The sequence below is a fragment of the Heloderma suspectum genome, chromosome 5 (genome assembly GCF_057233095.1).
Source record: "Heloderma suspectum isolate Gila_16-S chromosome 5, 16-S_ref, whole genome shotgun sequence".
NCBI lineage: Eukaryota > Metazoa > Chordata > Lepidosauria > Squamata > Helodermatidae > Heloderma > Heloderma suspectum.
Genome location: NC_139462.1, coordinates 76,813,890 through 76,840,879, shown reverse-complemented (window position 1 = coordinate 76,840,879; position 26,990 = coordinate 76,813,890). Strand labels below are relative to the sequence as shown.

The 26,990-nt window shown below is 44.0% G+C and overlaps 1 protein-coding gene across 1 annotated transcript; it reads left to right on the top strand.

Annotated features, from left to right (window-relative positions):
• The first annotated feature begins 327 nt into the window (after positions 1–327).
• Positions 328–26,049, top strand: LOC146344032 (kynurenine/alpha-aminoadipate aminotransferase, mitochondrial-like). The gene is made up of 14 exons (XM_084856453.1): positions 328–381; positions 1,311–1,411; positions 2,070–2,235; positions 3,915–4,047; positions 5,891–5,965; positions 7,520–7,729; positions 10,911–10,976; positions 14,677–14,759; positions 15,493–15,589; positions 17,404–17,465; positions 19,259–19,323; positions 21,549–21,655; positions 22,100–22,201; positions 25,781–26,049. The coding sequence occupies exons 2-14, from the start codon at positions 1,345–1,347 to the stop codon at positions 25,823–25,825; spliced, it is 1,278 nt and encodes a 425-aa protein (XP_084712579.1). The 5' UTR covers positions 328–381; positions 1,311–1,344; the 3' UTR covers positions 25,826–26,049.
• Positions 26,050–26,990: the final 941 nt, after the last annotated feature.

Sequence of the window (26,990 nt, the reverse complement as noted above, 5' to 3'; positions counted from 1 at the left end):
GACAATTAGCTTTTGAGGGGAGATAAGGAGAAAGGTTGAGCTATTCCTCCTTTGAAACACATAACCATCTAAAGGAAAAGGATCCCTATAAGAACATGAAGTCCAAAGTCTAAAATTGCCTCTTAACAGTTACCAGTTTTCCTTAGTAAATTATTAAGTAGTTGGGCAAAGTCTGCTTGAGATGAATGGTTTTGAAACCATGTGCAAAGTATATATGTGAGTATTGTACATTGCCTCATACTCACCTTTGGAGAAGAAGTGTTATGTGTTACTATAATTTATCAGCTAATCTCTCTTTGTTTCTGACAGCTGAAGAGAAAAAAAATATTTTAACTTGAACATTTGGTGTTTTCTGCCCCATTTTCCAACATCAAATAAAACGTAAGTTTCTTTTTTTAAGGATTTCTTCAAGAACTACAATATTAATTTGTATTATGGCTGAGCCAAGATGAGGGGAGGACTTTCATTCTCCACAAAAATGAGCTCCTTGGGGGGGAGTGTTAATGTGGGGGTGGGGCAAGTATAGGAGTAAAAAAATCATAATCCTTTCCTGTCTCTAGTAACAAGACACTCCCTCTTTCAGTTTGCAAGTGCTTTGCTTATTTAGAGAGGCAATGAGGTCATGGCTAGGTACGATAATTCATAACACTGGTCCAGAAAGCACTACCCTCACTCTCAGTCAGCTGTGTTTCCACTCAGTGAAATTATCAGGCTACAGTTATCAGGTGGGTGGGAATTACCTGCCTCCTTTGCAGTTTGCAAGCATTTTGCCCTGGTTGTCTGGGAGCACTCCAGAAAGTAGATATCATCAAAAGGGGGAAATGGTGCTGAAGCAGTAACAACTTGGGGAAACAATGGTCCAAAGTGGCTGTGAACAACACCAAAAATGAAAATAGGGGGCTGCTTTGGGGCCCTGCAAAAGTACAAAGTTTGCTCCTAAATGTTCACACATGAATATTCTGCATTGCCCTTTATACTAGAGTTTGTTGCTCTTGATAAAGGCAATTTTTGGTAAAACCAATAAAGGCAATTTTTTTTGCCATTTGAAATGCATTTATATACACAAATTTCCCATTTTAAAGAATGTTGCAGTGTTAATATGATAATTGTACATTTCTCTCTAAGTTAAATTGCTTTAGCAACAATATTTGATGTCACTTGTTATTGCTGAGTTATATAGTAAAATATATGAGCAGTTGAGCATGTAATATCGAAATATTATCTTTCTTAAGAGAAGAATGTTAGAAACTTCAAACAAAAGTCATGTTTCCCTTTTTCTGTACAATTTCTATTGCAATTTTCTGATGAAGTCTGAAAAATTGGATTCCTGCTTGCCCCAACAAAATGGATTACTCGCATTTCCTGTCCACTGTAAGTGCAGCAAGGAAAACAATCCTTGCAAGACTGACAAGTGAGTGTATTTTTAGATCTTTAAGCTGCTAGTTTTTACTTTAGGTTTTTACTGTAGTTTTAAAGTTTTAAAAGTGTTATATTATGTTTTAGCATGTTCCTCTACTTTATGATTTTCTCTATTGTGAACCACCCACAGAGCTTTGGCTATTGGGCAGTATAAATAAATACTGGTGATAATATCCTATTTGTACACACTCTTGCTTTAGAGTTTAAATAAATAGCCTGGAATTATTTATTAAACATTGGTCCAAAATTAAAAGCATTCAGAACTTCAAATAAAAATGTTAATTCAACGTTATCAAATGCTTTTTCTGCATCTAAAAACAAAAATAAGGATTCTTCTCTTAATCCAGATACAAAATCTATAGTATGTAGGATTTTCTTCACATTGTCCCTCCTTCTTGTCCAAAGAAATCCAGTTTGGTCTTGATGTATCTATTTATATAATACTTTATTTAAACATTTTGTATATATAGTAGTAAATATTTTATCATCACTATTTAGAAGAGATATTGGTCTATTAGAGGCTCCTAGCATGGGATCTTTACCTTCTTTGTGAATTAGAACAATATTTGCTATCTTCCTCGTTGTTCTATTAGAGTTCATTGTCTACCTTCAAAATGCCTCAGTGGATCCTCTTTTTACATTAACAATAGATGAGCTGGCAGAGAAGATGTCCTCTGTAATCATGTTTTCTGGAGGTATGCCAAACCCTGCCTATTTCCCAATCAAAACAGCAAGTATCTCCCTTGTTGATGGAACGACCATTGAAATTGGAGAAGAACTGATGAAGAGAGCTCTCCAGTACTGTGCCACAGATGGGTACTGATCAAACATCATACATAATGTTTGCTTCTTTTTAAAACCCAGTTGAACACCAGTAGTAGATAGCACACCTTGAAGCTAGAGCACAGCTTCAGGCTGTCTACTAGCAGTGAGACAGGGCTCCACGATAGGTCAGACTGAGTTCCACTATTATCTATGCCCTAGTAGCGTGTACGTGTAGCTGCTGCAGCAAGCAAGGACATGAAGGATGAATCTTAATACTTGAGGTGAAGGAGGAGTGTCACTTCTTGCATTAAACAGCAGAATGGAGGGGAGTGATAAAAACAAAGGGATGGATGGGGTGCTGGAGCAGCATGCGGGATGGAGTAGCCGAGTAATCCAAATAACTGAGCACTGAGTAGTGCATAGGCAAAATAAAAAGTGAGTTGATGGAAAGCTGAGAAAAATGACTGATGAGATATATGGGTGGGGGCTGAGATGGAGGAGAGACAAAGGCCGTTGGGGAAGCGTGGGGAGAAAAGCACTCAGCAGGACTGTTTACACATGGTACCCTTAACATTTATGTGAATTGGTGGGTAATGTGGATGAGAGGAAGAATGAATGGAACAGCAGATAGATGGATGATAGATGAATGGATACAAAGTGGCCCGACCCACTTTGTGTTTGGCCCCACCCATCCACCACCAGCTGGTGGCACCACCCTATCTGCCCCAGACCACCTTCCCCTGAGGATATGTGAGCCTTGACTCCCAAAAGGTTGCTCACCCCTGATCTGGTCCTATGCCCTATGATTTGCTGCCTGGGCACAGGACTTCACATGAGGGGTACTATTATATACATGAGCACAGAGAAGGATGCAGAACCTCTTTCAGCCCAAGGGCCAAATTCTACTTTGCAGAAGACCTTGGGGGCTGCATTCCAGTGGTGGGCAGGGCCAAAGGGGCAGGGCAACAAACCCCAAATACTGCCATCTCAGGATCCAAATCCAATTTGGGGTGATTCTCCCATCCCCCAGTAGCCTCCTGCCCCCACTTCACATTGTTCAGAAAGGCTCTTAACCTTCTGGAGAGGCTTTGGAAGGACAAAGGTGATTGCAGGTGCGAAGAAGAAATGAGAAGCTTTCCTCCATTAACTTCCTTAAGGGCACAATCCTGTGGCCGCTAGACAGTGGCTAGACAGCCATAGGATTTTTCATTTCCTAGGAACCAACCTTGGAGCCAGCACTCCGAGGTCGGTTCCCAGAAAACTGCCTCCCCGCCCCCTCCCCCACTGCCTCATAGGCGGCGTGGTTTGTCCCCGGCTCCTTGCTCATAAGAGCAGCGTGGAGCAGGAGAAAAGGGGGTGTTTCTGGGGACAGGGAGGGAAGGGGATGGCGGTCCCTATGCACCGTCCGGCCTCCCCTCCAAGGCGCCCCAGCTAGACGGCCAAAAAAATCAGCATCTAGCAACAAATGCAGGGTGGCTAGAGTGCAGAGGAGAAGATCCCCTCCACTCTCCACCTGCCCTGCATTGGACAGTCGGTCACCTCCGAGTTTGGAGGCGGCCAACTATCCCCATAGGATTGTGCCCTCCGTTAACTCATCTTTGGATGCAAGCCTGTATATTTATGTTTTGTTACTCGTTACATCTTTATTCCAAAAATGGCAAGCTAAACTGAAGTTGTATGATAGGTATGAAGTGCTGCCATTTCTAAAAACAATAAAATCTGTTTTCCAGCATTCCAGAATTATTGTCTTGGTTAAGAGACTTACAGATGAAACTTCATAACCCACCAACAGCTTTGTATGCGCCTGAGAAAAGCCAAATGAAAATATGTGTCACTGCAGGCAGCCAAGATGGACTTAGTAAAGTATGGGCAATTCAAATATTAACATGACCATGTTCATTTACACAATTGAGCTAAATGCTTTGATTCACTGAGCTCCTCTATTGCAAGGGCTCACAACCTTTTTGGCCCTAAGGCCACATCAGGTGGCGGCTGGAGTGCCAGGGATCACACATGTGTCTCAGGCACGCACGCACGCACGCGAGCACACACACACACGTACTCTCACACTCATTCACACACTCAGAGACCCTGACCTGGTCACTGTTTTACCACCGGTGTTAGCGTTGGTAAAGTACCACCGGATTGCTTTGTGGTCGCTGGGGAAGATGGCTGCAGCCATGGCAGTCCCACTGTACATCACCACTGCTGCTATTAGTGGCAATGGAGCAGCAATCTGGGCTGCTTTGGGATCGCTGGGGGAAGGAGGAGGTAACGCCTACTGCAATCAAATCTGAAGATTTTTTTAAACTAATGATTCTCCCCTATCACGTTGGATGGGCAAAGTCCATACTTGAAAATATTTGTACCGACTACTTGATTAACACAGTGAAAAATAAAGGTGCATTATTCCAACAAAGAATTTTAAAATTATTATTCTGTTACATATCCTTATCTGTTAAGAACTATTTGTACATAGGAGTTTGGGATGGATTCAGAGTGTCCCTTTGTGGGAGGCACCAGCAAGCAACCCTGGCTGACTCCCCTTTCTGCTGCAGCCCCCTCCCCCCACACCATCTCCCACACTAAGAGCCTTTCTACACAAGGCTTTTACTGTGTGCTTGTGGTTCATCACTCACGGTATTCTGTGAGTGCTTTACATAACGTTGTCATCCTCCAGGGCCTCTCCCATGCTTTGCAAACATTTTAGCGGGGGGGGGGGGGTCTAACAAGGAAAATCTAGTATTTCTCTGAATGGCGACATGAGACCCTTGTGTATTTGCGCAATTCTGCTATACCAAAGCACTACCTAGTGGTTGTGTAATGGAACATATAGAAAGGCAGAGAAAGAAAGACCCCAGAAAAAAACACGTATAAAGGAGCCGAACTTAATCCCATAAAGAATCCAGAAGCAGAAGCCTTGGTAAAAGTGTGGGTGAAAAGTCTCACACAGAAAAGCCCTAATCCTCCAGAGCAGCTTTTCAGGGGGCTGCAGGGGGGGGGGAGGAATCTGAAAATTCACTTCCTCCCTTTTTTCCAGTAGGGACTCTGGATCCAACCCATATTAACTCTTCTCATCAATGAAAGCAGAACCAGATGAGGTTACTTCCAGTCCTACAGTGATGTAATGCTAGTTACTCCGATTCTTAAATACATATAAATGGAATTGCACCCGATCACGGAAGGTGCCTCCACCCAGATATCAGGATCCCCTCTTCCCCCCCACACACACACACACCACAGCCCACCCCATTCCACAGGATTCCCCAACCCTCTGTGTAACATTTTTGGGGCGCTGGAGAGGCTCTTATGGGAAGGAAGAGGTGGAGAAATCTGTTTCTGCCAGCCCAGCTGCACATGCTTAAACCTGGATCCAACCCATAGCGCGCAGGTCCATGTGGTGAGGGGCTTTTTAACTTTAAAATGAGGGAGGCAGTCTGGGTCAGGACCACAGCACATGGGAAGAAGAGGTTTAATCCTCCTCTCCCATGCTGGAATCCTGAAAAATAATCCCCTTGTGCACCAAACAGTGCAAGAAAAAAGACTCCCATGGACATCTTGTTTTATCCTTATTGTATCTATATTGTATCTGTTTCATAAATAATTAGGTTTTAATATTCAGACTTGAAGAGGGAAGCCTCCACCAAATCCACGCGATCACAATTCAGTTCTCCCTGTTATGCTGTTTGTTGTTCTTATCTTGTAGGTTTATGAAATGCTCATCAACCCAGGAGATAATATCCTTGTAGACGAGCCGAACTTCACCGGGACACTGGGAGCAGTGAGTGACCTGGGAGTGGGGGGCGCATAACCATGCAGATGTGGCAGCTCTGGTTCTTGGAGCAGTAGATAAGCTGCAATAGATATTGTCAAGATTGATCATGGGTGTTAGGGTGGCTACTTATGCAACACCAAAAAAGAGGAAATATGTTGCCCCAAAAAGAGGACACCAATTTTCCTAAGATTTGCATATTCTAATGTTATACATAGATGCAAATTTAGAAATAATTACCATAATTTATATAGAAACACAGTACATCTCACCATAGTGGGAAAGGCTGACTCGGTGACCTGTGTGCCTGCTCAGTCTGCTGCCCAGGTGCTAACTGTTGATGGGCAACTTCAAGGGCCCTGCTGCTCTCCCTCCTTCTGGTTCTGGACAGCCCATCAAATATAGAACACCTTCAAATAGAGGACTGTCCTCTGGCAGCTCTTCAAATAGAGGACTGTCCTCTGTAAAGCAGGACACATGACCACCCTGTGTCTGACTGAGTCAGGTAAGACAAGAACAGGCCCAAACCCAAACAGGTGAATTAGAGTCTCGGGTTTGAATTTCTAAAGTTTACAATGCAGATACAGGAACCAGCAGATTCCATCCCAGCCACGGCCTTCTCTTGCCCACTACTGCCTCCCTTGTGCACTTCCACCCTTGCCTTCTCATGCCATTCCTTGTCACTACGCATTCACAAGGAATGAAACAGAAGCACTCACTAAAGCAAATAGCCCTGCCATGAACAGGCTTGGAGCAGGACCTCTACAGCCCATCCCTCAAGAACACACTGGGCCCGTTTGCACGATCAAGTAATTACATTTAAGCCACAGCAGGCTGCGGCATGGGCAAGCAGAGGTTTTGAATATTCAAGCCGCAGCCACGGCTTGTTGTGTCGTCTGAACCCAGTGAGGGTGGGTTGTTGGCAGGCAAACAAACCACCACCAACCCTAACACAGCCCATGGGTTTGTTTGGTTGTTTGTTTGTGGCGTTTATATACTGCTGAATATCATAACATCTCTCAGCTGTTCTGGGTTCAGACAACACAACAAACCACAGTTGCGGCTTGAATAGTCAAAAGTCGCCCATCACATGCCACAACCCACCAGGGCTTAAATAAATCACAGTGAGCTGTGGTGATCATGCAGATCCAGTCACTGCCACCTCCACTGCCACCGCCCCATTCTCCTGCCTGCCATAGGGCCACAACCCTTACCTGGGGAAGGAGAAGGGGAGGCAGCAGTGGAGGAGGTGGTGGCATGGACATTTGGAGCATCCATTTTCCACACAGGGAAGCAACTGAGGCTACATGTTCCAGCATCCAGCACAGGTAAATATCGCACAAAAGTTCAAGCCACTTTGCGATGGGGAGGGAACGTGTGTCCCTAACTATCATTAACATTTTTTTACTGCCACCTGCTCATGATATTTTAGGATCACTCTTAAAGAGCACGGTATATGAATAGTCCGAAGTTTAGCTACTACAATAGAATGTCCTGACTTGAATTGCTTCTGTTGATTGCATATTGAACTATATGTAACACCTTGTTTCTTTTCATCAACAGCTGAGGCCCTTGGGCTGTAACATTATCAAAGTCCCTAGTGATGCACATGGAATTATTCCAAAAGCCTTGAAGGAAATTCTTTCCAGGTGGAAAGCCGACAAAGTGCGCACACTCAGTAACAAGATCCCTAAGTTCCTGTACACCGTTCCCAATGGTGGCAATCCTTCCGGAAGCTCCTTGACAGCTGAGCGCAAAGAAGAGATTTACCAGGTAATCCGTGAGATACTGGCACCATCATAACTTGCAAGCAGAAATGAAGACAGCATTTCCACTAGGCAACTCTGGACAAGTGCCTAGAGCAGCACTTTAGCAGGGGCGGCACTACGAATATAGCACCTAATGGAAGGAACTTGTCCTTCCTAGAATGATCAAGCCATTTTCCCCCTGCTGCTCCACAACAGCAAAGGAAGAAGGGAAAACCTGTTATTATAGAGAGGCACCAAAAGGGAAAGCAGTCTGGGAGAGGTTCCAGGAAGAACATGATGGTATAGACAAGTAGTCCTTCAGTAGGGCTGGGTGCAAGTAGGGGTGGACGAAAGTCACTTACCTGTCCTTGAAGATTTCCCGCAGTGGGGGGGAGGCGCTTCATTGCTCCCCCCGTGAAGTTCAGGCCGGGGGGGGAGGCTTCCCGCCTCGCCCGGCCGAAATTCAAGCCGGGGGGGAGGCGCCTCGCCCCGCCTGGCCGCGAACTAAACAGTTAAAAAAAAAAACACACCCCCATGATAGGCTACATGACGATTAACGTAGCCTATCACGGCTAGATCTGCAAAGTCAGCCGTGATAGGCTACATAAATCGCCACGTAGCCTATCACGGGTGACTTTAAAAAAAAAAAAAAAAGCACGTACGCAAATGGCGGCCCCCATAGGGAGCCGCCATTCACGTTCCTTATTTGGTCGCTATAGTCTACGTAAATCTTTACGTAGACTACGGCGAAAATAAGGGCAACGCAAATAGCGTAGACTACAGCGACCAAATAAGGAACGCGAATGGCAGCTCCCTATGGGGGCCGCCATTATCCGTACGCGCTTTTTTTTTTTTTTTTTAAGTCACCCGTGATAGGCTAAGTGACGATTTACGTAGCCTATCACGGCTGACTTTGCAAATCTAGCCGTGATAGGCTACGTTAATCGTCATGTAGCCTATCACGGGGGCTTTTTTTTTTCTTTTATTGCAATGGCGGCGGCGGCAGCCGGTCGAAAGATCGGCTGCCGCCCCCGCCCCTGACGAAGACCCGACGAACTGCCGGCCGGACCCGTCGCCGGGAGGGACATTCGGCAAAGGTAAGTCCCGTCCCGGGGGGGGTGCGGGGGGCAGGGGGGTGCGGAGAATTTCTCCCCGAAACTTGTTCGGGGGGCTGAACATGTTGGCGCTCAGCCCCCCGAAGTTTCGGGGAGAAATTCTCCGCCATCCCTAGGTGCAAGACCAGAAAGTAATGGCAGTGGCTTGGTTCTTACTGAGGCAGACATCTTGTGTCAGGGCTGTACCACTTTAGTCTGCTGGTGAAAGCTAACATGATAAAATGTTCCTTCATGCCATATGTATCCCTGAAATAGAAAAGTAATGTATTGGGGGAGAAGAGTTCTAGCTGAGCCTTCTCCCTGGCATGCTAGTTTTCTATGTGTGGGGCATGTTTCCCTCTGAAGAGGCATTCCGTCATGTGTACGCCCATCTTAACTCTGAGGTGGTACAGCCAAGATGCAACCCAGTGTCCAGGCAAGGCTGCTGCTGAATAACTGTAAACTGGAGAGAAGGAGCCAGCTCAAAGGGAAGCAGTCAGTCAGTCAGGAAGACAGGCTAACTAACAGCAAGGAGAGATGGCAGGAGCAAGAACCAAAGAGTCTCAAGTGTGGAATCCACCCATTGCTTAAGCAAGAGCTGGGAAAAGGTATGGAAATATTCATATTTATAGATCGCATGTGTGGGGAGGAGCTGGAGTTACCAGCTGACTGATTTCTGGACAGCCAGGTCAGTTTTGTGCTCTAGACAAGAGGAGAAATCTAGAAATCTAGAAAGCCAGATTTCCCCATCATCACCACCACCACCACCACCACCACCACCACCATCATCATCATCATATGGGTTGGGGGCAGTATCTTGCATATATGAGTCGTACACAGGGTTTTGGGAGAAATCTGCAACAGAATCAAGTGAGGTTGGATTTCTATGAAGCCAACCCACAGATTCCACAGAAGACCAGCTTTTCCCAAGTTGCACAGATTCTGCAGACTTGTGGCCTGGTGTTGTGTATTTTTTTAAACTTTCCAGAATTTAATGCAAATTTAGTCATAGAAAACTACATACAATAATAAAAAAAACAATTTCTCCCATAGGCTAAAGCATGAGAATGCACATTTGGGGGGATTTGCACATTTGGGGATTAGCCTGTTTGGGGGAATTTGCACATTTTCATAAGTGCAAATTTGCACAAATGTGGGGAATTGGGGGAGAAACCTGATTCAGTCAACAAGTGAATGACGGAACAAAAGGCACCTAATAATCTGCGAAACACAGTGGGAATGAATTTTTCAAAACTGGTACATCTCTAATTATATACACATGCATACCTGGCAGTGGGTACCTCTGGAAGTGTGCGTGTGTGTGTCCATGTGCACGCATGGCACCTTTCATGTGAATTTTGAAATGGATGCTGCCCCTCTTACATCTGCTGTTTCCTGCTCACTGGGATGGTGGTTACAGGTGGCAAGAGGGATCCTGGGTTCTGGCTGGCTCTCCACTCACTCGGGATGATGCTTGCTCACTCCCACAGAGGCTAGCAGGGGATGATAATGCTCTAATCCCTTATTGAACATTAGGATTCCTTGCTTGCTGAGTAAGTTTTAGTCTCCCAAATGTTATCAATCCACTGCTGTTTAGATGGCTGCTTTGGAGACTTTCGGTTATGTGCTAGACACAACTTTGCTAATATATACAATTGTATAAGAAGATCTTTATGCAGGAATCCAGGAGCTTCTTCGGAATGATGAAGAATAGCTTTAGGAGTCTTTGAGTGCTGCCAGGTGGAGGGCTAACCATCAAAGGGCACTGTGCAGCTATTCTGTCTTTTTCCTATTTAATTGATTATCTTCTGGTAAGGAAAGAGAAGGAAAAGGGAGTGAGAGTACACAGGAGGGTTACAAATTGAGGACAACGATGTCTGGATCTCTCCCCCCCCCCCCGCCCATACTGTAGAATTCTATGACTGAGACGTGTGATTGCACAATAAAAGCCTTGCCTGGAAGCATCCTAATTTTCCATAAACTTGGCACACAGAAAGCCTGCAAGGCTTTTCACATTTTTGATGGATCCACCATTTCCTCAGCTTGTGGACAAACCATACTGTATAGAATGATTATTTCACAAAATATTTTTGGGGTTGGATTGTCTTTTAGCTTGCCCAAGAATACAACTTTCTTATCATAGAAGATGATCCATACTATTTCATCCAGTTTGAGAAGGTAAAACCAAACCTATATACTAATTTCTATACTGTGATGTATGCTTTCAGCTTGATTTTTTTTTTTTTTTTAAGACAGACACTTTCAGTTTTTAGATTTTAAGTCTTTTCAGGAACTCAGGCCCAAAAGCAAATGAGTATTCGCAGAACTGGCCCTCTAGTGTAACCGATTTTCCCAGCTAGGAGAATTCTGGGTTGTTGAGTTAATGTCCCAACAGGAACTGCTTATGGCACCCTATTCTGTCCAGCCGTCCTGGGGTTGGATTCAGACCTAGCCATACTTAGAGAAGACCCACTGAAATCATTGGGACTTAAGTTAATCCTGACTAACTTAAGTCTCCTTGTTTTCACTGGGTCTTCGGTAAGTATGACTAAGTCTGGATTCAACCCACTGTGACAAAGGGAGCAAACAGACAGTATCTGATCCTCAGAGTTCTGGGTATAAGCCCCCTCCCCCCATAGGCAAACCTCAGAATGTGCTGAAGAAAATTTTATTCTTAGCAGCATAAATTATAGCTGTTATGCCTTTTGCATTTCAAGGGCACCCTTTATCAGAGGCAACTAAAAAGTACATTGGAAAAATATACAGATGTAATGGTTACTTGTATGCTAACTGAGGCATGTTTATTACTGGCAAAAGGTTGGAAATCTGCCCTTCCTCCATCTTTCAGTCAATGGAGAACACGAACACACACACACACACACAGAGAACACTATGATAATGAATATGAATAAAATCACAAGTTATAAACATTTATGGGAGGCCCAATGGGTCCAAATCCAGATGGGAGGGATGAAGTGCCTGGGGCCAACAGAGATGCCCCATATTGTCCTGGTCCTGTATGGCCTTATGAAGAATCTGAGACTTGCTGTTTTTCTAGAGGAGTTGAGCCATGCCAGTTTGTTGCTTACATCAGCAGCTGGCAGGATGGGTTAAATAGAGAGAAGTAGCCCCCTTCAACAGTAAGGCTAGATGCTTCATTAGGCAGTACAGTGAGGCATCTTTGCTGACCAAGGAAAAGTGTGGGTGCATGGAGAGTAAGTTGTAAAGAAGCACAATTTCTGACATTGCACAACGTCAAACCAAACCAAACACGAAATATATCCCAAGACAAAACGAAGAAGCATTAAACCAATTCAGATAAGCACACTGGTGAAGATAAAAATATCCCCCCAAAATCTGATATTATTTTATCTATACAGACTAAAAACATACATTCAAAGACAACAGAGGATAATATAATTCAGTTGTGCAATAATATCCTGCACTACCAAGGGTGTTTCTACATTAAGCAAATCCCTCGCAAAACCCCCACATCCTTTCCGGAGCTTCCTGCGTTCAGGTTCTTTGCGGGATTAGGAAGAGCTTCATTACATGGTAGCCATGTGGTTTGAACTGAGGGAGTGCCTCCCTCCCTCCCTGGCATGTGTGCAAAGGAGCGGGGGGAGTCTTGTTTTCGTAGCTTAACTTCTGCTGTACTGATTTCTCGCAGCCCCCAGGAAACCTCTGACTTACTTCTGAGTAGACATAAAATGTAAGATTGTGCTGTAAGTCTGCAACCCTTGGCACACTTATGTGGGAGTAAGCCGCATTGAACTCAATCAGACTTACTTCTGAGGAGACATAAGATCACCCTGTAAGTCTGGAACCCACTGCACACTTACTTGGGAGTAAGCCCCATTGAACTTAATAGGGTGCTCTGAAACAACAGAGGATGTTGCTTCTGAGCTTGGTGGGGTGGGGGATCAGGTGTGTCTCCCTTCGTTGCAAGGACTCATTTTACCCTCTTCTCCCTCCAATGGAGAAATGCGGAGGTGGGCGACACAATCGGCAGGCAATTCTTGCCCTCGCTCCTGTCAAATCTCATCCTGACTGCACCCCTAACAACTGAAAACAAACGCCCACAGCAGGCAGACATAGCAGTTTCTTCCACTATTGGAGAATTTCACAAGGAGGTCATGGCGCTCCTATTCCATGGGCTGGAAAAAATACCACATTTTTTGCATTTGGGGAGATAGACTGGAGGAAATGGTGGGAGACACCCTGGAGGGTAATGGCATCATCTAAAGAGCCCACAAACTTCTGAGAGAGAGCCATCTCAATAGCAGGATAAAAGCTCAGTGTGATGAACCCCCAGGAATAACCACTACCAAAAATGACCAAACACGTTTTGACCTAAGGTCTTGTTCAGTGGTCTAGTATATAAAAATGGTCTAGTATGTAAATACATATACATACACACAAACACACACACACACATACATATATAGAGAGAGAGAAAGAGAGAGGCGTATATACACAGAGACATGTTTCAATCCAAGTTTCTCACATCTATAGACAATATAGGACACTGCAGTGTCACTACCTGTACTTATAAAAACAAATGTATTTCTTAAAAATTATATGCACCACATCGTCAGTGATCATGGGGCACATCAATTAAGGTATCAGCCTTTCCTTCCAATTTCCTGGCTTTGTAGACTTTGAGCCAACATGGGATAGTCTTAACTCTAGACTTTTCAACCAGCAAAGGGGGGGGGGATCATTGAATTTCCATGGTTTTTGAAAATAAAATTATAATTACAGAGTTGGCAATCCTACTATTTCCTCAGTGTATTTGAATTTCACTAAATAGGGCTAGATTTTCACAACCATCTTGATGAGCATACATAGAGTGTGAATGCACATTCAGTGTAACATGTGAATATACCCCTAATGTAAGACACAATCCTTGCATGTTTTCTCACCACACAGGATTAAAGTCTCCCTATCCATCCATGCAAGGGTCCCAATCCATGTAGTAACATGTAGTCTCACCTTGTGAGGTCACATTCCATAACTGAAGGAATAGGCGTTGCACATAGAAGCCCTCTGTAATAGAATTCCCCTGAAAACCTTGGAATACTGGCAGCTTTCTAGCTTCAGAGTGAACCTAAGAATGCTGGACATAACTTTGCCAGCAGTTGCTTTCATGGGGCAGAAAACCCTTAATAACTTTTGAACTGCTACTTAAAACTTCACTTAACGAACAATAGGCGTGCCTCCTTGACAACACTGAATAAAGTACATCAGTCGTTTTCACCAATATTTTTAAGACATGTATATATATATATAATATGCAGAGCTGCAGCTTGGAGTAAAAAGGACAAATGTGTCAATTTTCAGAACATTTTAACTTGCTGGACCTGTGGCAGTTTGTATCAGCTCAGTTTGAAGTGTTGCACAGTTGCATGTCACATCAGGTAGATCGTGGATGCCAGGTTTCAAGTTATTAGCTCAACAGGTTTCATTGTTATAACCAGTAGAATTGGGGGGCTTATAATGGTGGAGCCTTTTGTGGGTGTGTGATTCACCTTAACTAAAGGGACACTCCCATGCCCCTTTAATAAATACAACTGGCTATGAATCAACCCAGCTGCCTGAATTTGGGGCCCTCCTTGAGGGTGTGGCTATGGAGGCTGCCACGACGAGCTCCTGTACTGCAACAGTCACCACTACCCCACTGTGCACCATCTGTAATGCTGACACATAGGAAAGGAATCCATCCCATCTCTTACAACACTTTTCAGAGGGGAAGCTTGTTACTTTATCTCATCCTCACAAAGCTCACGCACCAGCCAAGCCTTAACATTTGCTTATTGACACAAGCTAGTAAATGGTTATTTTCATTTTAACAATAAAGTGTATTTTGTATTTTAAGACAAAAGCACCATCATTTCTTTCAATGGATGTCGATGGTCGAGTCATCAGAGGGGATTCTTTCTCTAAGGTTATCTCCTCCGGGTGAGTACAACCTGAATATGCACACCATCGTCAACATGCTCATCACCCTAATTAGGCTGAGAATGCTTATTTTGACATAATTACACTACGTATTTCCAGACAAGGAGTTTGTATCTTGTCTGCAAATTGAATACGGCAAATCAGAATGTTTTTTGTGTGGTTATGGAATTTTCTGTGATTTGACAGCCTTCACAAAACAAGCTCCAGGGGTCATTTTACAAAACAGACCAAAAAAAAAGTAATGAAACTGCAGCCTCACCAAATGAATATGTGAACATATTGCAATTCAGTTTGATTGGATACTGAAGTTCCATGTCAGTAATATTTATGTCATTGGAGAGCTTAGAGAAGCACCTTCGAAAGAAAGAGACCATACGAGGTGAGCACATACTCCAGTCCAAAAATCCTCACCTTCTCTGTAATAGCCATTAAAGACTTCTGTGTGCCTTAATGTAATATTAATTTAACAACAGATGTGCCCCAGCCACAAAATGAACATATTGCTCTGTGGTCTCTATGGCTTCATTTGTTAGAGCAATACTGAACAATACTTGAATGGACTCTCTGTAGAGGTCTAGGTTTCTGTTGTCTACGTTTGCAATTAATAACAGCTCAAATATCATGTAGATTCTGATAAATAAAAAAAAACTACTTATCAAAAAGTAATAACACTTTATGTAAAAAATATTATTAGGATGCATGCCTTTGAACTCGTTCTTGTACTCTCTTTTAGGGTGAGAATAGGCTTTCTAACAGGACCTGCACCCCTTATTGACAAGGTTATTCTACATATACAGGTTTCAACAATGCAGACCAGCACCTTCACACAGGTAAGCATTAGTAATATATCAGTTCAGTGGAGGCTGGTGTCTCCGATGGCAGTGGGGCAGTGAATCCGCTCCAGGCGTCAGTTAGAACGCTAAAGGAGCTATCCTTGGATAGCTACTTTAGCATTCTAACTGAAGCCCGGAGCGGATTCACTGCCCCACTGACATAGGAGACACCAGCCTCCATTGTATCAGTTTGCTTTTCAGAACTAACAGTGCAATCCTGTAATGTCTACTCAGAAGTATTAAGTTCAATGGGGCTTACTCCAAGGTAAGTGGGTATCAGATTGCAGCCTATAAATACTTGAGAGTATGCCCTACTGAACTCTTCATGCATGCATAGGATTCAACAGATCAGCACACCAATCTGAAAGCAAATTCCACTGGGATCAACTGGTTTTACTTCATAGTAAAGGAGGCTGGGACCTGATAATGTTCTGCACTGCAGACCAGACCTCATGTTACAAGAGGGAGGAGGAAACCCTTCACACAGAAAAGGCAAAGTGAGGTTTCGGAGGTGTTTTGACCCATAGAAGAATAACACAAAAGCAGAACTCACATTTCTCTGCTCCAGCAGCAATCCCCATTGCACAGAAAAGAGAATCTGAGGCAAGTAACTTCAAAATCATGAATGCGAGCAGAGGGTTGGGCAGGGGGATCCACATAGCAACACAAAAGTACTCCGCCCTGTCTGCTCACTGAAGCAAAGGAAGGAGGCCAAGGGCTCAGTCCACTTCAGCCTGCACTCTCCCTGTCCTCGCCTCAATGAGAGAGCAAGAGCAGCACTTTGGCGGTCTGCTCAGGAACCACACAGGAGTAAGAAAAGAACACGCCTACTACTATCAGCTATGGGCGTCCTGTTCCAAAATGGACACCTACTCAAAAACTAAGAGCTGGGTCCTGCACAGGCACAGGCGTTCCAATCATGCCGATGGGGGGGGGGGAGGAGACAGAGCTGCCCTCACAGGCACCCTGCCAGCCTCCTCTGCTGACTGCATGGCTGGGGGAACATTCTGAGCATGTGCACCCACCCCACATGCTCAGCAGTGGCGGCTGGTGACTCCAGTTCCAGAGGGGCTGTGCTTCCATTCTGGGTTGTGGTCACCGCCAGCCATAACTCCAAAGGTGCTATCCAAGGTGCTGAAACAATTTTGGGTTGAGGTTCAGCACCTCGGATAGGACCATTAGCGTTTTGGCTGGTGGTAACTACAACCCAGCATGGAATCACCACTCCTCCAGAACTGGAGTCACGAGTCGCCACTGATGCTCAGTAACCCACTCAGCAAGTTCAGAGCTGGTCAGCTGGAAGACTAGAGAAGAAGACCAAGTGAGGGGAAGCAGCAAGCAGTCATGCCAGCATCACACATTGCAAGGCAAATGAAAGTAAGAATAAGATGGGAACTTGCTGGGGAGGGGCTGGCAGTGGTGCCTCTTTCATGGGCAGGGGAAGACAGGGGCGCTGCCCTCCTCAAACATAGCATACTGCCGCCACTGAACAGTGTTCTGAAACCATAAATGGGAGATGGTTCAATAAGAAACATTGCAGTACTTTGGTGGGGAAGAATTTGCAGAAAGTAAAATCCCCATGGAGTCTGTGGGAAGAACTTGTACTGTGGAAGAATTTGCATTTGTATATCTGAAATGCTTCCCCCAGGAATTTAAACTTGTTGTTTTATTAAGATATTGCTAGTATACCATTTCAAACATTGTCTGGGTGAGGCTTTTACACAAAAGGAATTCTCCCTGAAGTCACAAATCTTGCAGATTTGATTTAGGTTATGACATCAATTTGAGTGTTCTCCGGCTTTCTCTTCCAGATCCTCATGTCACAACTTTTTAACAAGTGGGGTCACAAGGGTTTTCTGGAGCATGCAGATAGGTAAGGAATTTCTGAAAATACTAGCATGTTCACACCCCATGAGCTGTAAGTATCATCTTCATCTATCTCTATCCCACAGCACCAGTTTTGCATACCTTTGAAAGTTCTTGCAATGGTCCTGCACATCTTAATTTTGTTTTTAATTCATTTATCTATTCATCAAATCTGAGTGCTCATGGTGGCTCACTATAAAGAACAATAAAACAACGAGACCATCCAATTACAATAAAATAACTAAAAACAGCAGCAGACTAAAAGGAGAAAATGGCAGCAATTTATCAGTAAAATCAGAAAAATGATTAGATGGGCTGGATAAATAAAAAGGTATTTGCCTGACACCAAAAGTATAAAAGATTCCAAGGTCCATGAGGAATTTTGATTCCAATTTTGATTCCAAGAATTTTGATTCCAAGGTCCATGAGGAACTTTTGTTAAAGTCAACTGTACCAACAGAACATGTCCAGAAGGCATGTGATGCAGCAACCTTGCAAACTAAGCAACACCTAGAAGGGAGAGCACCTGCCAGACCTATGCATGTATAGGAAGTTCTGTGGAAGTTCCGTACAGTTCTGTGGAATAAAGGCGAGATATAAATGAAATAAATGACTATTGCCTACACATCTTGGCCTTTGAAAATGGCAGCTTGTACGTGTATTTGCAGATTGAGCTGTTTTGGTCCATTTTGACAAAAACTGACGGCTCAGTCTATTTCCAGTCAATGTCAGTTTTGCATCTCTTCATTCATAGGTCTGTTCTATCCTGTTTTCACATTGATGTGCAAATTTTGTACAAATTATCCACACCAAGGGTTAGATCCAAATTTATACTGAATCAACTGCGCTGGTGGAAGTGGATTTCCCCATCCCCTCCTTCTCACAGCAGTCCCTCCAGCCCCCGAAGATGCTACACGGAGACCAGGATCACACAATCATGGAGGGGAAAATAAGCCATAGGGTATTTTAGGGTTTGGGAGTGGCTTGTTAACCGTGCATTTGCATGACATGGCAAGCTGCACCGGCAAGAATAATTATGCAAATCCCACCGGCATGTGACCAGCAAGGGGTGGGTGGGAATAAACCATAGGCCCATACAGTCACAGGTTCTTGCTGAATGGGGTGAGCTGGGTGGGGAGGGGACTCCCCCAAAATCAGGCAGAAGAACCTTCCACAAGCAGAGTCCTTCTTTTCATGGAACATAGATCCTGCATCCAACCCCTCGATTCATATATACATTTATATTTAAATACGTGTTTTTGAATGTACTTCCTCACAAAATACTCGTAATGTATTTTATCCAAATGTATACATTTCAAAATGCATTTTATCCTAAAATACACATTTTTGAATGCATTTTAGTATTTTTTTTTTACTTGAGAACTGTATCATGACATTTGGAGAAGTGCAAAATCCAAAGGAAAATGATGTTCCGATCCATCCATTAGTTCAGACGGTGCAGATCAGGTCAGTTTACATGAGGTATAATAAAGGTATAATTCCTCAACCATCCCTAGGTTGGTATCAATACATTTTTTCCTGATACATGAAATGGATAGGAGAACAAATAGATTCAGCCGTTTCTTCTTCATGGTAAACTATCACCTGCTCTCATCTGACCTAAGCACCCATCCACTGTAGCCATGCCATCTAAGGTTCAGAGATGGAGTGCATTATATCAGTTTTCTAGTTACATCAGCGTTGAGTGTGACTTGCTGAGTGGAGTTTCATGGAAGTGCTACAGCTGACTCATGACCCCCACTTTAGTTCTCTAAGGACGCATTGATTGTTTGCTTCCAGAGTATCAGAATTCTACAAAAAACAGCGAGATGCAATCCTTTCTGCAGCAGACAAATGGCTGAAAGGTCAGTGAACTCAGCCCCATGGATGTAATGTTGCACCAAGATAAAGCTCACAAAAGTCCCTGTGCAGATTTAAAGGAGAATCACAAAGGACTGGATGATTTTAACAAAGTGGCAGTAAGGAAATGGATCGGTGAGGGCCACCACTTTTATTAGGCAGATGCTGCTTGAAACAGAATGGAGTGCATCTCCTCCATGCGCCTCTGTAGTGAATAGCGAGGTTTATCAGGCTATTTGTCCACATCACATTGAGTGTTCACGTCAGCAGCTCTAGCCACTGCATAAAAACTATGTCAGATGAAAGAAGTACATTAGATGCTGTGGTATGCATTACTACAGCAACCTGGAGAAAGCATCACACAAAGATCATTTCAAGCAGCATCTGCTTTACAAAGAAAACATTTGGACTGCCCCGTAGAGCATGTTCCTTTGCCTTCAGTTTAAAAGACTGAGGTTTCAGCGCTTCTGGTTCAAGACATGTTAAGTATCTCAGATTGTTTTGGACCTTGGTGGAGCCATACAGCTGACCAGTACTGGAACAGGACTCGCGTGGTCTGCATAGTTCACATGGCTGATTGTTCAGAGTGAGAACATGGAGTGGGGGGTGGGGAATGCCAGCCTTTTTCTGGAACATTGTCCCATTGGTAGGAATGCCCTACATCATGGGTTGGGATTCTGTGGCCCTCTAGATGTTGTTAGACTTCAGCTCCCATCAACCCCAGCCAGCATGGGCACTTGTTTTGAGATGATGGCAGTTGTAGTCCAATGATAACTGGATGGCCACAGGCTCCCCATCCCTACCCTATATGAATACTCTCTTTAAGAAGAATTTACTGCAACTGGTCTCAGCCATTCCAAATAGAACAGATCCCTTTAGTTAAATTACCCAACCAGAAGTTGGGATGGTGCCTTCAGGAAGTGCCCTCAGCAAATGACATGTGTCACTTTGTTCCATCTATTTGTTGTCATCAGAATATAATTTTAAAAAGCCCAGGAATTAATCTTGAAAGACTAATGTCAAACAGGTGTGAAATATGAATGATGGTCATGATCGATCCCTTAGGCCACAATCCTATGCACGTTTAGACAGAAGAAAGTCCTATAACTCCCAGCATTCCCCAGCCAGCATGGCTGGCTGGGGAACGCTGGGAGTTGCAGGACTTTCTTCTGTCTAAACATGCATAGGATTGCACCCTTCATGTATTTATGTCATCAATAGAATTGTATCTGGGTGAGTCCCCCATCATTAAGAACAGACACTCCTTTGTTGTTTGGAAGGTTAGGCCATCCCGTTCCCACAAAGCTAGAAATCTCTTTGGTCTATTAACAGTGCAATCCTAGCCATGTCTACACAGAAGTAAGTCTCACTGAGTTCAATGGGACTCACTCCCAGGTAAGTGTTGCAGCCTAAAGGAATTATTTAATTGCCCAAGAGCCTATAGAGGCACTTCTGATAGCATTAGCTAGAAATTTTGACTTCTACTGAGAGTCTATTGACTGAAAGTCATTATTAGTATTAGTATTAGTATTATCATTAAAGAGTCAGGCTAAGTACAGTTGTATTAAATCTACAGTTAGACATGGCTCTTGTGTTACAAAATGACTTAATTGAAAACAACATGTTACAAAATAAAATTAATTCAATTAGGAGCACAGTTAATCTTGATTCAGAATTGGTTCTCTTTAAAATCATGTCAATATATGTACTAAATGGCCCTGGGCAAGCAGAGAGCAGTAAGTTGGCAAATGGCAACTATAAGCCCAGATAGCATCACTGATGCAATGAATATGGACTTGAGTACGCTCTGGGAGAGAGCGCAGGACAGGAAGGCCTGGCATGTTATGGTCCATGGGGTCACGAAGAGTCGGACACGACTGAACGACTGAACAACAACAACAACTATAAGCCCATATCTAATGCTTGCCTACTTGATCCACGTGTGTGAGCAGCAGCTTGGATTGTGTGAACTGGGCCCTCTGAATATTAAAAGAACTCTGTATGTTGCTCTAAATAAATGGACATGTATGACTCAGCTATTAATTGGCACAATGTGAGAGAAAATCTTAACTTTCATGCAAGAAACTGGATACCTATCTAAAGAGACAAGAAGGCTGAGGTGTTTCTCCACACCAGGGCAGGTGTCATCATTGTTAAATATTGTAAGAACACAAATGCTTGATCATCTCAATAGTATACTTTCACTTAATTGTTATGCTTTCTCCTCTAGGTTTAGCAGACTGGTATATCCCTAAATCAGGACTTTTTTTATGGATTAAAATTAAGGGGATTTCTGATACATACCAGATGATCATGGAAAAAGCATTGGAGAAAGGGGTAGGGAAAAATCTGTTACTCTACATAGAGTTAAAATAAATGAGGCTTCACTTGTAAGGCCACAGTTTGTCTGCCTTGGTCCTGTCTCCTGCCGTCCATTCAATTCAGAGCCAAATCAGACACGACTTTAAATCAGTATCTAGCAGCGATGTCATTTTTTTTTTTTTAACTCTAGACTTGGTGCAGGGACCCCGGTTTGGATAGAGAACCTAGCACGGGGGGTAGGCAGGTCTGGATCAGGGGCCCTGCACCTACTCTAGAGTAAAAAAAGAGAAAATATGTAGCTGCTAGATGCAGATTTAAAGATTTACTGTTTTGGCCCTCAGTATGGAAAAATATGGAGATAAGGAGACAATTAGAGGTCCAGAAATGTTACATTTATGCTTGATAAATGGTTATTTTAACAATTACATGCACACGAATAAGAGCAATTAACGTTTTTAGGTGTCTTTGCTTCCTGGGAGAGAATTCATGATTGATTGCTCAGAACCATGTCCTTATGTCAGAGTTTCCTTCTCTTTCGCTTCTCCGGATCAAATGGACCAGGCAAGTTGTTCTTTCATTGCTCATGAAGACAAAAGACTAGAACAGTTATTGATGTTTGGATTATATAGGGTAAGATGGCAGTGGGGAACCCATGGCCTCAAGATGTTGTTGAACTCCAATTCCCATCAGCCCTATCCAGAGGGCCTATGGCCACGCATGACAGGAGTTGTAGGGGTTCATCACACTGAGCTTTTATCCTGCTATTGAGATGGCTCTCTTTCGGAAGTTTGCAGGCTCTTTGGGTGATGCCATTACCCTCCAGGGTGTCTCCCACCATTTCCTCCAGCCTACCTCGTGTTTTCCCCCAACACAAAAAATGTGGTATTTTTTCCAGCCCACGGAACAGGAGCGCCATGACCTCCCTGTGAAATTCTCCAATAGTGGGAAGAAACCGCTGTGTCTGCCTGCTGTGGGTGTTTGTTTTCAGTTGTCGGGGGCGCAGTCAGGATGAGATTTGACAGGTGTGAAGGCAAGAATCACCTGCCAATTGCATCTCCTGCCTCCACATTTCTCCATTGGAGGGAGAAGAGGGTAAAATGCCTCCCTGCAACAAAAGGAGAAACACCTGATCCCCCACCCCACCAAGCTGAGAAGCAACATCCTCTGTTGTTTCAGAGCACCCTATTAAGTTCAGTGGGGCTTACTCCCAAGTAAGTGTGCAGAGGGTTCCAGACTTACAGGGCGATCTTATGTCTCCTCAGAAGTAAGTCCCATTGAGTTCAATGTGGCTTACTCCCACATAAGTGTGCCAAGGGTTGCAGACTTATGGCACAATCTTACATTTTATGTCTACTCAGAAGTAAATCAGAGGTTTCCTGGGGGCTGCGAGAAAACAGTACAGCAGAAGCTAAGCTACAAAAACAAGACTCCCCCACACACACTTTGCACACATGCCAGGGAGGGAGGGAGGCACTCCCTCAGTTCAAACCGGCTGCCGTGTAAAGGAGCCCTGCCTAATCCTGCAAAGAAGCTAAAAGCAGAAAGATCCAGAAAGGATGTGGGGGTTTTGCGAGGGATTTGCTTAATGTAGAAACATCCCTAGTCTACATCTGGAGGGTGACAGGAAACAGTGAGGCTAGAGGCTGGGAGGGAGAGGACAACAGCAAGGCAAAGGAGCAGGGAGAGGAGAAAGATCAAGGAAAGGGACTGGGGGAGAAAAAGAGCAGGGCTAGAGAGTGGGAGTGAGCGGGGGGCATAGACCACGGCGTGAAGGGGAATGGTCTGTGTGAGGGGAAGAAGATTGGCCAGGGCCAGGAAGCAGCTCTTTCCTTCTCTGCCTGCCCACCCAGCAGCTGATCAGTGGCAGGTTCAGGAACAAGAAGGAGAACCTGGGGCCCTAACGCTTTCCAAGTTTTTTTTTATTAAAAATACATTTTTGAAGGGGGCAGGGAGTGGAGAGCTTCACAGGTGCAGCTGGAGGTCCTCACGGGTGCCGCGTTGGGGACCCCCGATGCATAAGAATGTACTGCTAACATCTCTAACTCTGTGCAATGCTTTACATATCTACTCAGAAGTAAACTCCATTGAGTTCAATGTGTGTATAATAAGTGTGTATAGCAGGGGTGGGTGATTTAATTGTGGGGGGGTCAGATGCCCCCCCCCCCAGCCTTCCATGGGCCGTATGGTGTTATGGAGTGGGATCACTGACAACATCCTTCAGTCCTTAGCTGAAACACCGGGTGGAGCATCTCCAGCCAAGAGTTTGGTCAGGGAATGGCTTTGCCTTCCCGGTACCTTTCCCCCATTGGGGAGGATACAGGGTGGGCAAAGCTGCCCTATTGAAGCAATGGCTGGAGGAGCCCTCTTCCCCTCAGCACTTCAGCCAGGGACCCTCTGATCAATGATCAGAGATAACAGTGGGGATCCCTCTTAGTGAACCCCTCCCCTTCCCACTTGAAGATAACAATGAAAGGAGATAACAGCAGGGATTTCTCTCCCCAGTAGCTCTGAAGGGGCAGGGCTTGGAGAAAGGGGGGGCGTCTGCTGAGGCCCCAACCTGGCAAGCCAAGTTGGCCTATGGACCAGAGGTTTGCAATCCTTCATGTCTAGGATTGCAATGGGATTGTATCATCTTGGTTTTGTGGAAAGCAAAAGGAATTTTGGAATGCGAAATAAGATTTCATATTTTCTTTATATTTCTGCCAAAAGTAACAACTCAAACTATTTTATTTAAAATCATTAGTCCAGGTAATTAAGCTGCACTGGGAGCATATGAATATTTATCAGACCCATTGGTCTGGAGTGTCAGTTTGTTTATTTATTTATTTATTTATTTATTTCTATACCGCCCAATAGCCGAAGCTGAAGTTTAACTGCAAATCATTTCTTTTTTATGTTTGTAAATAAAAATTCTGTTATCAGGAATAAGTGGAAACAGTGTGTATGGCAAAGGAGACATGTAAATCATAGTTTGTCCCTTGATTGTTGCAAAAACATTGAATTCCTTTGTCTGTATTAAAATGCTTATGGGTTTTCCACTACTCTGAGTCAGTCTCATCTAAGAATTCTAAATTCCAATAAATGTCTGATGAATTTACAAACCAGTGGTATATATATGATACCTTCACCTTGAACTCTGAGAACCTGTCACTAGATTTTAAAGCCTAGCAATAGTTTTCAACTTTATAGTCATGCTTAAAGTACTTTCCCTGTTGCATCTTCTGCCAGGATTCACCATGTACTGCTGAAATAATCAGATTAAAGTCAAGAAGAGATGAGAAAGCAGTGTGCACAGCAGCAGCAGCAGAGTAGTCAATAGTCTTAAATTTTAACAACAAAGCATTGCACTGCTTCCATCTCATAACTAAAGAGGCTCCTTCTGTAGGGATGAAGCAGGCAAGTTAGGAGATAGACAGACAACTAGATAGCGATATGCCTAACCAAACACCAGTCCCTGAACCAGATCAAAGCCCCTTGGCCATTTTAGGGCCTACCCACCAGCTCAATTTTGAGAAAGAAAGAGTGTCAGCCACCCCACATAAGCACACATTGATGTCAATGGGAAGGAAACAGTTCTAGCAAGGGGGAGGGGAATGGAAACTGGAGTGCGGGGGGACAACAACCTCCACTCCTTCCTCTCTTCCAACCTGCCAGGTTCATGCGGGCAGGGCTTTGGATATCTCAGAAGCTCTGATGTCAGAGCTCTCCACACGGATTGCTCTGTTAATTAAATAGCTTCAAAATATTATCTTTATTGGATAGATTGATAATCAACATAGATTACAGCAGTATCGCTTTTGATACTCAGTTAATATCAAGGGAATTGTTCCACTAAAAAGAGTGTTTAATTAATTGACAGTACTACCACCAGAGTGTATTTTTCAATTTATTATGTATATAAATCAGGGTGACCTTACTCACCCCTCCCGAAATAAACATGTCTTCTCCTACCTCTGAAGTCCAACAAATGAGTGGGCTTTGATTATGGGTATCCCCCCCCAAAAAAAAAACCCAACTCCACAGGAAAAGGAAAGGGGCAGCTGTGTGTGTGTGCAATATTAGATAAAAAAATACTGAATTTTGCCAAAATGAATTATCATTTTTGCATTTTTAAAATCATTTACTTGCTCTTTTATTTAGGGTCTTCAGAGGTTGGCTGAACTTATAAGGGAAGAAACTGGGTGAAACCAATGGCAAACTGGCATTTACCGAAACCTTCACTGGCTGACATTCAGAAACTGTCTCTCTAATTTCACTGAATAAGTTGCCCATTAAGACATCGATTGTACCCCTGCCATCCACCAAGTTTAAATCTCATGCAGCTGCTTTCGTAAAAGCTGTGGCCAACAATTTATTATAGTAATGTCATGCGGTGCTCACTTGAGATAAAAATTCATTTTCAGAGCATTATGCCAGGGCTACATAATACGTTCTCAAAAAGCATATTGGAAGTAGAAGAATTGTCTATTTCCAGACCCAGTGTCATGGGTCGGGACCTTTGGGCTGGTCCCAATGTCCCAAGCCCTCAGGAGGGGCTACTGCTGACCCTGCCATCAATCCAAAATGCCGGCTACGGTCACCTGGGCCCAGCAGTCCCACTAAAAGCTGGGAAAAGGAAAATCACTGGCCACCCAGCACTAGATCTGGGGCAGGTATGGCCAGCAACCACCAATACAATTCCCCCACAATTCTTCTGGGCCCCCACATAACATCACTCCAAAGCGACTGTCAGCTAGATGAGCATTTTTGCCGCTGCACTTGCCTGCAGCTCTCATGGTATCAAGACCCCAGGGACTGTCAGTCTTGCCAGATCTGATGCCTACCTGGTCTGTCTCCAGCCAGGAAACGATGAGTCTGCTAAACTCTGAATGATCCAAATCAACATACACAGATTGTGTTGTGACTCAGGATTAAGAATGGAAAAAATCCCATTCTGTCTCCCTGGCTTTTTATTCTAGACTGTGCAAGCACTAGTTATTAGACCCATACCTTTTCACAGCAAAATTAGGAATCTAGCATTCCTTCCTATTCCTAATCCAATAGTATAAACCTTGGCGTTGGCTCCCTCTAGTGATCCCTCTCTAATACGTAATAGCCACTAGATTCCAAACATGACACCAAGAAATCTGGGATCCGTTTCTCCTATCCGTTTATTTTTTGATAGAATGAGGGGGGGGGGTGTCACATCAGCAGCACTGAGTGCGGGGGTGATTCCTTTCCCTGCAGTCTGTTTTTGCAATCAGGATCAGGGTCCTCCACCACGAATAGGTGGTGAGTTCATCCACACCTTCTCTGTGTTTAGTAAAGTTCTGATCCTTCACTTTGGACCGAGGACCTCTCCCCCGCTCCA